The sequence below is a fragment of the Haemaphysalis longicornis genome, unplaced genomic scaffold (assembly GCF_048455015.1).
Source record: "Haemaphysalis longicornis isolate Haplotype H1 unplaced genomic scaffold, Haemaphysalis longicornis Haplotype H1 scaffold_2, whole genome shotgun sequence".
Taxonomy (NCBI): Eukaryota; Metazoa; Arthropoda; class Arachnida; order Ixodida; family Ixodidae; genus Haemaphysalis; species Haemaphysalis longicornis.
Genome location: NW_027526295.1, coordinates 150,561,780 through 150,578,171, shown reverse-complemented (window position 1 = coordinate 150,578,171; position 16,392 = coordinate 150,561,780). Strand labels below are relative to the sequence as shown.

At 47.2% G+C, this 16,392-nt stretch overlaps 1 protein-coding gene across 1 annotated transcript in view; it reads left to right on the top strand.

The window, feature by feature from the left end:
* Positions 1-5,973: 5,973 nt before the first annotated feature.
* LOC144167446 (uncharacterized) overlaps positions 5,974-16,392 on the top strand; it is a 59,442-nt gene continuing 49,023 nt past the window's right edge. Inside the window, exon 1 of the mRNA XM_077696705.1 lies at positions 5,974-6,472. Coding sequence (XP_077552831.1) covers positions 6,103-6,472 — 370 coding nt within the window. The 5' untranslated portion in view covers positions 5,974-6,102. The remainder of the gene's footprint in view (positions 6,473-16,392) is intronic.

The following is a 16,392-nucleotide window of genomic DNA, read 5'->3' as shown; positions in this document are numbered from 1 at the left end:
ACTTTTTCTGTCCTAAACACACGACTTCGCTTAGCAACTTGGCCCATAAGACTATTAAAACACCCCTACAAAGACAGCGCTTGCCAATAGCACGGGTCCAAGCAAACAAAATGAAATAGAAGTGTTTTTATTTCTCTGAGTCCACTGAGGGTGCAATCCGATCACACTGCCCTACTCGGCATTCAACCGCACTCCTTCATATGTTGCTGTGCACGCACAAGTCAATCTACCGGGAAGGTGTTTTAAGGGGCCATGAAGACAAAATATAAGTTTAGCTCATTAAAAATACTGATTTGTCCTTCCTAGGAATGGAACCAACTTTGTCGCAAAATTAAAAAAAAAAATAACCGGGACATAAAAAAAAATTGCGCCCACCTCCCCGCGAGGGGAACCCTGTGTAGATGCGACGCATCGTGGGGTTCACTTGGTGTTTCCGTTGGATTGATCCTGAAATCGCGTGAAACGTGTCGGGAACGCGTATGATTATTATGTTTTATTGGCCAATCTTGGTCATTCTCTCTAAGTGGTATGCTTGGGGCTTAATTCGCTGTCGCAACGACCTTTACTCCATCATTGTTGCTGTAAGTGGGAGCTTCTTTTATTTTATTTCAAGTGTTTATCATTGCCCCATCATGCGTTGTATCAGTAGCTTCTTGACGTAGTTTAAATTAGTCACGGATATAAGGCGCGTTCGTAGCATTTGATTCTGTCTCGGTTTTGTGGCGCAGTGGGAAGAGCACCATGTACCTCGCGTTCCGCCCACATTGTCGTGGGATCGAAACCGGGCGCCGCTAACTATTATTTTTTTATAGTGTAGGGAGAGGGGTGTGGACGGACAACGCCGAATGGAGGGACAAGGCGAGTGAATGAGATGCAGTCGCATCTAAAACAGATGAAGCAGTGGAGACTGCACTTTCTGGCTATTTGTCTATCCCTACATAATTTTTTTTGTGCGATTGGAGACCGCCGAATGAAGCCACCGCCAAGAAACACGCACGAACGTATAAAGTGGGGCCCCTATAGTTCCATTAGGTCATACTATTTCATTGCTAACGTGCAGCCAAACGAGTGAATATCTTCAGCGCCGGCCCATATTACGTCACTCCTGTCCATAACTCGTCACTGCGGCGCGAAACTTGAAAATGCTTCAATATTTCGTGTGTGTGTTTCTTTTTTTTTTTTGGGGGGGGGGGGTGGCAGGGGGAGTGTAAATAAACGTCTTTCATGGCTGCAATTGAGCTGAGTTGGTTACCAAAGACTACTTTTAAACTCAACCAAATTGTATTTTGTCTTTATGGCCCTTTTATTGTTACAGCGTTACTGGACTTATTGATGAATATTTCGTAACCACTGGGTATGCGCTAAACTACTAAATACTGTCAACCGGTAACGACGACGGCGGCAGCAGCGCGAAGCGAGGACCATTCTGTAGCTGGAATCGGGAACAGCGACAACTGGAGTGTAGAAACGAGGGAGAGTGCATTTATAGGCTCGCCGACAATGATGGTATACCGGCGCTCGCGTCGGTGGTGTGTATGTACGTATGTACGTACTACGTACGTACGTACACCCAAGATAAAAAGATTATGGACCACGAAAACAGCAATTTTGGGTTATTTCTCTGCCTCGCAGCAGCCCGGGATACTATGTGCCGTATTTGTCATTACTTCAGTAACTATACGACATCTCACATGCACACGGCAGGTTGTCGGGCTGCTACAGGAAGAGAAATAACCTAAAATTGCCATTTTCCTGGTCCGTAACCTTGTGATCATGGCTGTACGTACGTACGTACGTACGTACGTACGTATGTATGTATGTATGTATGTATGTATGTATGTATGTATGTATGTATGTATGTATGTATGTATGTATGTATGTATGTATGTATGTATGTATGTATGTATGTATGTATGTATGTATGTATGTATGTATGTATGTATGTTTTGCTTGATGAGGCGGACTTAGCCTTGCGTAAAAGTGCCGGCTATGGGGTCATAGTTCTCGTGAACGGCGGCGTGCAAAACCACCGCTGCTAGTTTGGCTCACTCAGTAGACCTTGAGCGCTGGGAGCGTGGATGTTGAATGCAGCATCTCTGTTCTAAAACGCTTTCTCTACGACGGAGTAACCCTGTCGCGTCTTACATCTCAAGAGCTGAGCGTGGATGTTCTCTGCTACTGTTTCACCTTAAGTTGCAGCTAAACCGACGCTACGCCATTTTAACAGCGAAGCTGTTCAGCAAATTGTTAGAGTTTCGTGTCCGCAGTTAAAAAAACCCAGAAAATGCCGAGTGCACGTGAGCTTGGGCCTCGCGGCGAGCGCCCGGCAGTTAAAAAACCAAGAACATGCTGAGTGCTCATGTTTACGTGCCTTGCGGCGACCGTCCATCGTCCCCGGCGCACATTTGTCAAGCCAAGCATACTCACTTAAAGAGATTGGCCAAGGTTGGCCAAGAAAAAAAAAAAAAGAAGAAGCGCCAGCGTTCGCCGCAATTGTGGCAACACTTGTTCGGAAGGAGAAAGACACGTCATAGCGTACGCGCCTCCAAGGTGATGTCCAATGATTATCCCCTCCAAAAAATGAAGGAAGCTAGCACCAGAGTCCTTCAAACGGTATTAAGGGACTCTGCTAGCCCTTACAGCAACAATGATGGAGTACAGGTCGTTGCGGCTGCGAAGAAGAAGCAAATCGGTTGCATTCGTGAACTTAAACAGTCGTGATGGTCGTGAAGGTTGCGTACAGCTTCGCTATCGTCAAGTCTTACGAATTAGTGTGAGCTTCCTTCATCATTTAAATGTAAAATTGGATTGCCCATGCATGACTCCGCCTAAGGGGCTCGTTAAGTCTGTCCAGCCAACGTTCATACGTTGCATTCGGTCAGGTGAATTTCAGCTATTAGCTCGTGTAACATCACATTTGGGGGAATTATGCAAGGAAGGACAATGCGTCAAGTTGCTCCTAACTGGCGGGGGCCACATTGTGCGTAAATTTTTCCTCGATGGTCACGAGATTTGAGGGGTGGGGTGGGGGTGCGTTACCACTAGGTTTTTTGTTTCCTTCGTCGGGAGTGAATTGCCCCGATGCTACATTGACTTGACTAGGCGGTGGTCCGTAATTTGTCACGTAAAAAAAGAAATTTCTGACTTCTGTGCAGCCACCTCTTTTAAGTACAGTCAAAACCCGACTTATAAATTTCCAGGGCTAACAAACGAATTCGTATTCTCCAAAAGTGCCTACACGGCTCAAGGCTTTTATGAATTCGGACTAACGAAATAGGCTCAGCGCCATTCCCGATTTAACGAAGTATTTTGAGAAACAGACACATTTAAAAATGTGCAATTTCGAATGCGTTTGTCAGAACGCCATGAATAATATTGTGCGCCGTCGAAAAAAGAAAGAAAGCAAGCCATCTAGTTCCGTCTTTACGGAGCTCTACGAGATAAACTCAGCAGTCCCGTAGCCTCAGACTAAGGCGTCCCGGCCAGCACGCTTTCCACACTCTTGACAGGAAAGGACGCCATCATCCATGCAGCTTCGTCTGGAATCGCGGCGAAGAAAAATAACCTCCACACCACCCTGCACGAAAAGTTGGAGCCCTGTTTACGTGGTTCAAATATATGAGAGCTAAGAACGTTCCGCTCAGCAGGGAAGTGATACAACAAAAAGCGCTGTGTTTCGGCCGTCTGCTGGAGTGCGACGGCTTCAGGGTAAGCCCCGGCTGGCCAATTATTTTCACCGCGGAGTTCTGGCGCATTGCTAAATTATCGGCAGGTGAGCGACGCGGCCGCCGTAATTACGATGCCATGTTGGCTTCTGGGATTCGCCTCACTTTAGACATAGAATTTATGGAATCGACTGCTTGTAATATGAGATCCCCGATTTTACGAAATTCTTGATTTAACGAAATAATTCGCGGTTCCCAGTTACTCTATTAGATAGGGTTTTAACTGTAGTAAAAATAGGCAGCCTATAAAAAATATCGTGATTTTTACTCTCGAAAAATCATTTGCTCCACAATCAAACTTGATTTTTCTCCCTTTCCTTTTTTTTACATTTGGGCGCAAGGACGCGCAAACTTTTTGTGATATTCACAGCGAATTTTCACGCTTACATGCGACGGTTTCCAAGTTTGGGGAATTGCCGACATCAAAACAGAAAGTTAGCCAAGAATTATTAGGAGGAGCAGGCAAGAGCAAAATTTATTACTTTATTGCGGTAACTCGTTTGCATGCCACCTATGTGAACATATAAATGCAAGCGGCTGGCATTGACTGACTGATCCACCAGCGCACAGACCAAGCCACTGAACCTAGATAGTTGAAGTTTGAACAGTACTACATTCTTTTCTTGACGTAAATCCTCAATAAGTCCGCGATTTCATCAAAATTTCATCCGTAAGGAATGAAAAATGCCTAAACGGTATGACCCAATGTCCACAAACATATTTCAAAAAATTTATCAGCTAAACAACAACTTGCTCAGACGCGTTTTTAAAAATTTCGTAATACATCTTCAGACTGTAAGTTTACCAAAGTAAGTTTCGCATCTAAGGAATACGCACAGAAGCGCGTTATAGACACTTCCCCTACCCCTAACAGCTAGGAACACCTGTTTTGGTAAAACATCGCTGATGCCCGACGGCTAGGGAAATATACAGTACTTAAATTTTGGAAATGGCGTCATTCCCTTAAGTGACCTGAAGTCCTAATTGAACTAGCCTTCCGGAAATTTTTCTCCTATAGAGGTAGGAAAGGCTTTAAACGTGTTTCACGAATCCCTCGGTATTTCTTGGGATCATGAAGTGCTCAAAATTATTTCCTGCTTACCTATAGGTTACTTGTACGAATGCCTAAAAGTGCAAATGCACAGTTCTTTCCTCGAACATCATACAAGCTGAATTTCTAGGGACCATACCGAAAGTGCGCCGTGCACATGGAATGCAGTACCTAAACTAAGGTCAGAGTAAGAGTTGGCTAGTTGGTGGGTCCCTTGTGATATCCATTGAAGGACTCTATCAAATAGTCTTAGTTCCAGTACGCAAGGCATTGCGTAATATTAAATGTGAAAGCATTGGTTGACTTCGTCGAAACTCCGGCGTGTATGGAACGCAAAATGACCGATGATGGACACATAAAATTGCCGAATGCTCAAAGGATAAAAAAATTGGTCATTGAGGGCTCGGGATGACGTTATATTTCTCAGCAAGCATTTATAGACAAAGTAACTAATTGAGCGGAAAAGAAAATTGCATTAATTTAGCGCTGGTAGGAACTCGAATGAGGGGCGAGATCAGCATGGAACTCCTGGGCCACCACAGATCCATCACTCTGGCTGACTAAATGCGAACCTAGCGAACTGGCTGTGGCGTACGACGTAGAGAGAGATGTACTCAATACTACTGCAGGAGAAATTTTAGCATTCACAAGTAGCAGTTACAAGGGTATCAAGTACATTTCTGAAATACCATATCTGTAGATCTAGGAGTAGATGGCTGGCCAAGCCTCTCAGATAAACAACGGCACGAATCAACAAGAAAACTAGGGAAAAAAGCTAAGCAAGGTGTCGGTTCAAAATTACAAATTGAAAATATCGGAACGCCGCGGCCGTACTCTGTATACACTACTTTCCTACTGTTTCGTTTATTTTTTTTTTTTTCTGGGGTGGCTGCTTGTCGGGGTGAGAGCAGGCATCGCCGACACATAATGTGGGTACGTAGCGTGCGAAAGAAAAATAATTACGGGTAGTCGCTGTTTAATAATAGGCAGAGGTGGTACGTACATTCCCCCTTCTCCTTCGGTGAGCTCAAAAATTTCGGGGTGCGCAGGCTACAGCCCGCTCCCCCCCTTCCCCCTTTAACGCATACTCGAGTTGTCGAATCTTCTACTTATGGCCTCTTTCTCTTCCTTTTTTTTCCCCCTTGCTTCTTTCACTGATGCAGACCTTGCAGCACCACCTAGCTCCGTTCCTCCTGAGCATGGTGGTCAAGTCAATTAGCGTCCCTGAACCCGTCAACAGCAGGCATCCTTGACTGCGCCCAGTGCTTGCAAGCCCTAGGCGAGTCTACCCAGACCTTCCGTCCTCCCCGTCCCAGGGGCAGTTGTATGCCCGACATGGAGCAGCTGACGGAGTTCGTGTCCAAATCCTTCACGCTAGACCGGGTTGTCGGCCTGCCGCCTCCGCTGCCCACCACAGCGCTGCCCGTGCTGACCGCAGTGAAAGGCCCGGTAGGAACGCACGGACGCTGCGTGCAGTCTGCACGAAGCCTCAGCTTCACGGCCCAGAACCTGGCCACGTCGGCACTGCGCGAAAGGACGCCGCCGCCGCCGCAGCAGTCGGCGCTGGTGGCGCCTGCGGCTTGTCCGTCGCCGCCGGCCGTCGGTGGGGAAGGCGCATCGTCCCGCCGTAGGTCTTCCAGCGACGCCGAGCTCGACAAAGGGGACGATGCTGACGGCTGCTCCCGAGGAAGCCCCGGTGAGTGTTAAAAATGCCTCGTACACCTGGGCATAGCCGCCCGATTGGCAGCATTATTCACTACTCTCCAAGATTTTTGTGCCATGAAATGACTCCTACTATCCCCATAGCAGAATTGCTACTTTCATCGTAGCGCAGCTCGTTCGTCGTGATCACGATGGTGTGAACAAAAGCAGCTCGTCGCACCACTTCACACAGCTGCTTCTAGCATGCTTTTTCAATGTCCTCCCTAAAGGTCTTCACGAGAGTGTGGTTGTTTACAGCATCAGGGCTATCTGGTCAAGTGATTGTCCTTGGCGGCAGCGTCACGCGCTATCTCGTTTCGCCGTCGCCCGCTATCATCCGAGGAGGCGCGCTCGCTATAGCGGTGGCAGGTGTTCGCTGATGTGGCCTTACGTTTGAACTGCACGGCGTTTGCTTCTTGCCCTAACAAACTGGGCCATTAGAAGAGGACATCGCGCAAGTAGAAGCGTAGAATCACGGACAGGAGAGCGAGAAAGAGAGAACACTTTAATTAGTTTAAGGGGGGGGGGGGGGGGTGTAGAACCTTAGTCCTGGATCACATGTATTGCCCTAGCCGTCTTCGCTCGGGTCACTAGAAGGGTCTGGTCCTATAGCCGACAACTGATCAACAGTGTCTCCCACAGCTCAGGAAAGGAACGGGTGGAGAGGGGTGGTAGGGCTGCGTTATGAGCGCACTCCAGAATTACATGTTGTAGGGTGGACGAAATTTACATATAAAGGATAATGCTTCGCAAGTAATAAGCTGGCACTATACTCTAAAATTGTTTACATCCTATCTGGCGGCGGAATTTGGGAGTTTCAGTGGTAGAAGTCGGGAGCACGGGTAGAGTATTTGAGCCACTTGAGGTTTGCGGACGGCGTTGTCTTGTTCGGTGAGTCCTGGGAACAGCTGCAAAGAATGCTTCATGGAGCGCAGTCAGAAAGTTCCGTCATAGGGCTAAAAGTGTGAGGAAACCGACAGTAATGTTAAATATACAGGCAGAAAGACTTACGTTCAGACCACCTAATAAAATGCGTAAAGGGGTAAATGATTACAACTATCTTGGGCAAGCTGGCAGGGCTGATCTTAACCACGAAGAGAAAATCAGGCATATAATTACTGTGGGCTGGACAGAATTCGTCAAACATTCTCAGATAATGAACAGTAGGCTACCTCTTTCATCTAATTGAATATATACAACAAATGCGTACAGTAGGTGGTGACTGTGGGACAAAAAGTAGGCGCCTAACTAAACACCTTGAACGGAAACTTGGATCAACCCAAAATGCCGTGAAAAGAATGGTCGGTGAAGCACTCAGAGATGGAAAACTACCGCTTTGGGGAAGTGAATACATTCAGGTGATAGACGTCACAGCTCAACTTAAGAGAAAATGAGAAAGTTGACTTGGGCCGTGCATGTAACGCGGAGATTTTGCAACAGCTGGGGCATTCCGGTAATAGAGTGGATATATATATATCGGGACTAGAAGTTGGTGAAGGCAGCAAATTCGATCTACGGATAAAGTAAAAAGTTTGTGGTAAACAATGGACTTCGGCACAGCAACACAGGAGTGCTGAGAAGACTATAAGGGAGACTTTCGTTCAGCAGTGGTGTGGTGGTGGTGATGATGTTTATGATGATGATGATGATGATGATGATGATTGTGGTGGGGAAGACAATGACGATGACTGCGACTGTGCCACACTTTTTTCCTGCTGCCCTACCAATGATGTTTCCACTGTTTTGGTATGTGTCGAAGGAACATAATCATAATCATCATCGTTACGCTTTACATACTAACCCCCTTCCTTCTATTACCTTTCGGTAACTTCCCACTCGGTCATTTCATCTTCCTCCTGCAAGGCTCTCCCGCAGCGTCCCAAGGTAAAAAGAACGCGACGGGGGTGAAAATTAGGCGGGCAACTTAGGCACCATCCTCTAACCGAGTGCCTGTAGCATCAACCCTATAGTTCATAGTGCATGGCCCCTCAGCGCGGCATCCTTTCAAAATGAGAGGCCGCCTATTTCTAGTTTTGTTCCTTTCCGAACGCCATTTCTCTGGGACGCCCTGTTTAGCGGTGTCGAAGCAGGCCGTCAATCGCCGTTCGTGAACGGTAGACAGCGGCCTTTCACCCTGCACGCAGTAAAATTATTCGCGGGACGGTCATTAATTAACCCAACTGCCTTCCTCCCGTCGACGCAGGCACTTAGCGTGCGGTCATCAAGGCGCGCTACTGCGTTGCGCGCCCCTTTATTGAAAGGACAACAGCGTTATGGTGGGACAGAAAAAAAAGGAGACCAAACGTCAAGTGCAAGGCAACGCAAAAGCAAACAAGAACAAAACACGACGACACACTGGACTGTGCCGCGACCATGGCATGCGTAAAAAGCGCACCCCCCCCCCCCCCCCCCCCCCGAGTTGGTAATTAGAAAAGATGTCACGCGCACTTTTGACGCTCGCGCGGAGTCCACCAGTAATTGCATTAGGCTAATTACATCGGCGCCTAGCTGCGCGCCAGTGTATATGTAAGCGCCGACCCCTACTCTAACTTTGACACTGCTGCTGCGCGTGTGTGTGTGTGTGTGTGTGTGTGTGTGTGTGTAGTCCCGGTGGACCCGCAGGCGCTTAACGAGCCACTTAGGGCTTTGGTGGCCTTCGAGGTTTTGCTGTCATTTCACGCTTCATAGGAAGGCGCTATAGAAAGCACTAAAAGCATGCGTCGGTTTTATTCATGTTGTGCGGTTTTGCTTGGGAGGAAGATTTCTTTACTCCACTTTTGGAATATGTGCTTTCTGGGCGTTATTTCGGCACTTCCCAGGGCTGCTTCCGTTACTATACCTTAACTTTTTTTTTTCGATCGCTTGTGTTGTCTGCGCTCGCCTCCCTTTAGCCGATATTAGTTAGTAATTCTGCACACGGTCCATTTTATTGCGCTAAAATAATGTTATAAACTATCACACGATTTCATTAGCTACCCCTAAACCCCTAAGTCATTTGTCGCAGAAAACTCGACCAAAAGATAAATGAACTATCGCCTAACTAGGCAAAAACAAACTTATAAGCGTGTGCTGCTTCAGCACTTATGTGAGAGATAGGGGGTGGAGGATAGAACTGGGAAAAATTCACGCTGCCAGACACTACGTCAATTCAATGTGAAACGGGCAAGAACTGCTCGTGGCTAACCCAATTGACTATTCTGCAACTTTTTGAATTGTTCGCATTAATCAGTCCTTGTTTACGTCAAAGTCAACGAGCATCCAAAGTTATCGAATTAACTTAACAAAGCTTGTTGATCTAAAGACGAATAGGGCGCTAAACGGACGAAGGCGAACTAGCACACGATAGACAATAGGAGGAAGATCTGATAGGAGCCTGTTCGTTTATTGTGTCTCCCTTCGCCTTCGTCCGTGTAACGCTCTATTCGTCCACGTAACTTATGTCAACGCCGGAAGTTGACGCATATGGGAAAAGGACAACATTAGAGACATTAGAGCAGATAACAGTACAAAACATTAGAGAAGATAAAATTTTGAATTACAACAAAACAATAAAACAATAGTTAATGTAAAAAATTATTTAAGTTAAAAAACATCTAATGTCGCACTTGAAAGATCCCAGGTGGTCTAAATTAATCCGGAGCTCTCCACTACAGCGCGCCTCATCGCCTGCGTTGCGTCGGCGCGTTAAGCCCTACAATCAATCAATCAATCAATCAATCAATCAATCAATCAATCAATCAATCAATCAATCAATCAATCAATCAAACAAACAATCAATCAGTTTCGAGACGACTTTCTGTTCATTTTGTGTATTTTAATCTCGGTGAAATTGCAGAATGGCTGATCGTGTTGTGCGAGCTCAGCATACATTGCATATGGTCGGTGCATAGCCTGCGACGCAAAAATAATTATCGGTATAGCCATCATTTATGATCGGCTGATTCAGTGTCCTCGTTAGCTCCCCCCCCCCCCCCCTTGCTCCCTCACCGGGATCGAAATATTTGAAGGGGGGCACACCCTCCTCCACTGCGTACGCCAGTGACGGGAAGTGAGACGGCAAGTGAGCCACTTTCGTCATCGATGTCACCTCCTTCTGTGACGTCACTTATGGCCCACGTCAGATGAAACTACGCCTCATGACGACGCAATTGCGATCGCATTGATGGAACCATACACGGCTCGGGTCTGAGAATAGAAGTCCGCCGCAAAATCGTGTGGGTCTACTCGGAACGTAATCGCCCTGAAGAATGATTTCTGTTCCAGTATGTCGCTCAATGTGTCAGGTAACTACGCCTACGGAAGTCGGGTATCAAGCATGTCCCCATATGGGCTCACGGTGTCACTCCGTGTCAGAAAAGGAATCCGACACTATTCAGTGCTTAGAACCACTGGAGACATATATATCGGCGTCTTTTTGTAACCTGTTGTCAATTAAGTGACGAGATGCATTTAATGAGGTGAGGTTACAGGTATGATGTAGCTTTTCAGCAGGTTGCACACTTTGAATAGTTTAGAGAACCAAAAAAACGAGTGAATTTTATGCGCCTCTTCTAGAAGAAGAGGCAAGAAAAAACAGAGCTGTAGAGTTCTATTTCACTGAGAGAGAGAGAGAGAGAGAGAGAGAGAGAGAGAGAGAGAGAGAGAGAGAGAGAGAGAGAGAGAGAGAGAGAGAGAGAGAGAGAGAGAGAGAGAGAGAGAGAGAGAGAGAGATTTAATGAAAACTGAGGAGGCTAGCTCCACAAGCTGCGGGGCTTGCGACTTCAGATGGGGATGAACATAGTGAGGCGAAAAAGGAAAAGAAAAGGGAATAAAATTTTTAACAACAGCAAACAAAACTGACACCACGCATGCCAATGCAGCCACGTCAGACCAATCTGCTTTCGCGTCTTTGTTTCGAAACTTTGTTGTTTTTTTCTCTTAATAATAGGCTTAAAAACTATCCTAATATTTCGCGAAAACAGTCGAAAACAATATACGTCTTTGCGAAAGAGAACCCCGTGTTTTCTAGCGTATCTTTTCTTTTTTTTTTTAGTACGCGAGCTGTAATATTCAGTATTGCTGTATCTTTACGGTAATACTATTCGCGCCGATGTTATTCTGCTGCTCCCATCAAGCGGGTGACAAACAGGGTTGTTTATCACAGCGGACGTTTCTGCGTGAGTCAGGGACATCTATAGCTGGAGTGGCCTTTCACTGTTCATAAGCGCAGCCCGAACAATTCATCCGCTTCGCACGACGCTATGTCGCGTAAACGTCACGCATTCTACGCCCGGCTTAGCCCACTGTGTCCCCCGAGAGAGACCAACGAAGGCCGTGCGGGAAAACGCGGAATCACTGCTGACAGTTCTTGAATTATGTGGCGCGGAGAGCGTTAAAATTAAATTACGTTTGCTACAAAACAACTTTACGAGAGAAAAGAAAAAGAGGGGGGTGAATGTTTGCAGCAGTAAAAATGCGCTATGATCCGCTGAGAACGAAAAAAGCACCCCCAAATTTGAAAACCAGCAGATATTGTTAACGTTATAAAGTTATACCGTTGAACTATGCACGGGGGGTGTATTTTTCTCAGCGTGAGACAAAATCAACAGGCTAGTTTACGTAGCTAGCTTAACCAACTTCGGTAACGCTTCGGCGTGGATTGAACTCTCGGTTGCGCATAAATAAGGCCGAAGCACAACTATACGCGTTGCACTAAGTATTGCTAAGGTTGAGAAGGGATTCCGTGGCCTATACCTGTCGACGTGTATAGTCGGGCGTCTCCACTGCTATCTGTGGTGTCGGTTCGTCGCCGTCGCCGAGGGCGAGAGAGAAGAGCGAACGTCGCCGTCCGGTAGAGTATCCCATATAGCAACCTCTCACCTATTTTGAGTGCGGAAAGAGCACCACGTTTATCAAACTCACAAAAAGGTGCCCCTTCAGCATAATTTTGGTCCTTGACACGCGTTAAGGCACCGAATAGTGTCAAAAGGCAAAAGGGATACTTAAGTTTTGTTTGAGAACATGGGGGTAAGTGGCCTTGCTCTTTTTGGAGTGACGTGTAGTGAGTAAGTTCGCGGGAAAGCAGCTGGCGCAAATCACGCAGTTTTCACTTTGAAATAAATTCCTGGAAGGGTGATCTCACCGTCAGTGCTTTTGGTTACGTTTCTTCTTCACTCACTCCAACCTTAACTCGAAACTGCATGTAACGAAAACCTGCACGTCACGAAAAATTGGGCATTTTTGTAAACTTCGTTATATCCAGGCTATAACTGTATACGCACCTGGGCCATGAGGCGTATCGTAGTGGACGACTACGGACTAATTTCCGCCACTTGTGGATCTTTGACGTGCGCCAAAGTCTCGAAACGCGTTGTTTTCGTTTTTCGTCTCCGTCAGAAATACGGCCGCCGCGGCTGGGGTCAAATCCGCGTCATTTGGCTCATCAGCACAAAGCATGGGCCACTGGCCATCGATGCACCGAGAGGGCCGTGTAAAGCTCAGGCTGTTATGAAGCAGTCACTTTTTAGTGTTGAGAACATCCGTTAAGACCTTAAAAACAACGCAGTGAACATCAACAGGAGAAATATTTTATTCGCGAAGAGATGAATTGTCATGTATTAAAACATATTCCGGCATCGGCTTTACGGGTAAACGAAAATTGTCCACCTATGATCATTTCCTTCGACATCAGATGCCAAATACAAGCACGAAAAAATGAAAACCTGCATGTATCACTGTCCGTTTTGCATAACCATCAGCGAACTCCCATGCAAAAATCAGTAAAAAACGCGGGCTCGCTTAATCCCCCATTCTTCACACGCACACACGTAAACACAAATATGTACTTCTCATTTACAACAAAACACGTGTCTTTCTATAACAAAAAAAAAAATGCACATCCTCATGAAACATGAGCGGATATCCGTATGCAGATAGTCCACAAACACGTAATGCCGTACGGATAGTTATTAGACCTATATCATTGCACTACAGAATTTAAGATCACAATAAAAGTGTGTGCAGCCTTCCGACACAGAGCAATAGCGTCGTACCAGATATAACTGCATTAAGCAAATATCATTCTATGCAACATCTGCGATCAGAATTGACACCCCTTTAATACTTCTTATACGCTGAGTAATATAATCAATAATACGCTGCATGTATATTCTTGATAACGAGCATATACTTGCGACTAAAAAATTCGTTCACATTCGGTACGTAAATTGATTCGAACATTTATATAAAGTTATTCAGCACAACGGGAGCCTACCGCAGTCTGGACGTAAACTCGCGACAGCCAGTAGTCGTCGGTGAACGATCAAGATTTTTACTGCTAGCAGGCTCCCGCTCAAAACGTTTTTTCTGGAAAATCACAATGACCGACAACGAAACTCTGCACACCCATTTCTTCAGCGTCATGACGCAGACAAGTCTGGCGTAGAAATCGCAGCTATGTTTGTGAGGCGGCTCGGGCTTATCATGAAGTCCATCATTCCTGCAGTCATGGCGATTGTCATTGCCACCTATGGTCTCGTCGGGGCAGTACTTGTCTACAACGCCATCAAGCCCGACTACAAACTATGATGCGGCTGGAGCTTATCATGAAGTCCATCATTCTTGAAGTCATGGCGAGTATCATTGTCACCTATGGTCTTGTCGTGGCAGTACTTGTTTACAACGCCATCAAGCCAGACTACAAACTATGATGCGGTTGGAGCTTATCATGAAGTCCATCATTCCTGAAGTCATGGCGAGTATCATTGTCATCTGTGGTCTTGTCGTGGCAGCTACTTGTCTACAACGCCATCAAGCCAGACTACAAACTATGATGCGGCTGGAGCTTATCATGAAGTCCATCATTCCTGAAGTCCTAGCGATTGTCATTGCCACCTATGGTCTTGTAGTGGCAGTACTTGTCTACAACGCCATCAAGCCAGACTACAAACTATGATGCGGCTGGAGCTTATCATGAAGTCCATCATTCCTGAAGTCATGGCGATTGTCATTGCCACCTATGGTCTTGTAGTGGCAGTACTTGTCTACAACGCCATCAAGCCAGACTACAAACTATGATGCGGCTGGAGCTTATCATGAAGTCCATCATTCCTGAAGTCCTAGCGATTGTCATTGCCACCTTTGGTCTTGTCGTGGCAGTACTTGTCTACAACGCCATCAAGCGAGCCCATGAAGTCCATCCTTCCTGCAGTCATGGCGAGTATCATTGCCACCTATGGTCTCGTCGGTGCAGTGCCATCAGGCCAGACTCCAATCTACTCACGGCATTCCTTCCACCTGGGAGCTGGGCTGAGCGTGGGACCGAGTGGATTGGCAGCCGGCTTTGACATTTGCGTCGTGGGGGATATCAGCGTGCGTGGCACGGTGCAACAACCCGGCTTTCGGGGCATGATTCTCACCCTCGTTTTTGGCGAAGTGTTTGGCACATGTGGTCCCCTTGTGGCTTCCATCATGTACTCCCAAGCAACCGGTCCAAGTTGTCCAATTTGAGGAGGTAACCGGAGTCAGCGCCGTGGTGCCACGTGTTGTCCTTCTTGTAACCCTCGTGTGCGAAAAGTAGATCGTGCGCACGTTCACGCAGCGCGGTAGAGACACGCTGTCCCGCTCAATGACGTCGTCGTACTCATCGTCCTCGTCGTCTTGACTTAAACGAGCACCTCCACCCCCGGCCCCACCCGCGATGCTCCCGAGTGGTGATGCAAGAAGTCATCGTGGGTCTGCGTCTCCGCTGTCAGCGCCGCGGTGCTTGTAGTTGACAAGCAGAGACGAGGAGTAGCAGCGTAACCATTCCTGGCGCTCGGTGGCCCGTCGGAGCGCCAGCATTCGCTGTGTGGGGAGAGCCTGGAGGGCGGTTCGCCGCTTGTAGCCGTCGTGAACTAACCACACCAGACTGTGGCAGGTTTCCTAGACGTCCAGTCGCTGGCCGTATTTGTCTCGGCACACAAAGCTGGCTGACCTGTAAAGCTGCATGCTACGGACGAGCACGCACAAGGAGACGCAGGCGCCTGCGGCGCTCTTCGAGATCTGTCGGTGCGCTTCTCCTGGGAAGCGCCGTCCGCATGCTGCCGCCGGCCATCTTCACGTCCATGATGCACGAGCGGCGGAAGTGCGACGCCAGCTCCTCGAGCAGCAGCAGGAACTGGCTGCACCCCTGGGAGGCCGGCGCGGTTGGTTCTCTTCGCTGCAGCTGTAGATTTGTAATGTGTCCTGCTGCGAGTCCGGCCTCGTAGAACGTGCACCGACCAGCCTGCTTGCTCTTTATTCTGGTTCGTTGTCGTCGTCGTTCCCGTGGTTCCCCTGTTCAACGTCCAATTGTAGGCGGGCACGCAGGGGCGCATTGTTGTCGTTGTTGGGCCTTTCTTCTTGCACATACCCATTTGGGGGATTGGCCAGTAATTTGGAGCTTTGAGTGAGTAATGTATCCGCTTTACTATACTGTAAATATCAAACGTTAAAATTTGGACGACGAAATCGCTCAAAATTAAACGGGAGAACTGGTTATTAAAGAAAAATGTCGATCGAGGCCAGAAGCTGGAAAAGGAAGCCAAGTCAAATTTTTGAACAGCACAAATCAATTTAAGAAGAGCGGCTAACAGTTTCGGCGGCGTGAATGGATGCAACCATATCTGAATTCCAGCGATGTGGTCCCTCACGAAAGTAGTACCGGCATTGAAAGAGTGATTCGAAGCCGTTGAATTGGCAAGGTACCGTCGTTTCTTTAGAGAAAATTGGCCGCAGTATAAGAAAAAAAAAAGCCTGGAAAACGGGGAAGTTATAACTTCAGGTGAGGGGGGAGGGAGGGGGCGTTGTAAAAACTCTTAAGTGAGAATCATTGCAAAAATATGAACCCAGTGCCTTCAAAGTCAACTTCACTATTATACACAAATACGGTGCAGGAAAGACATTTTTCAGGGTCAA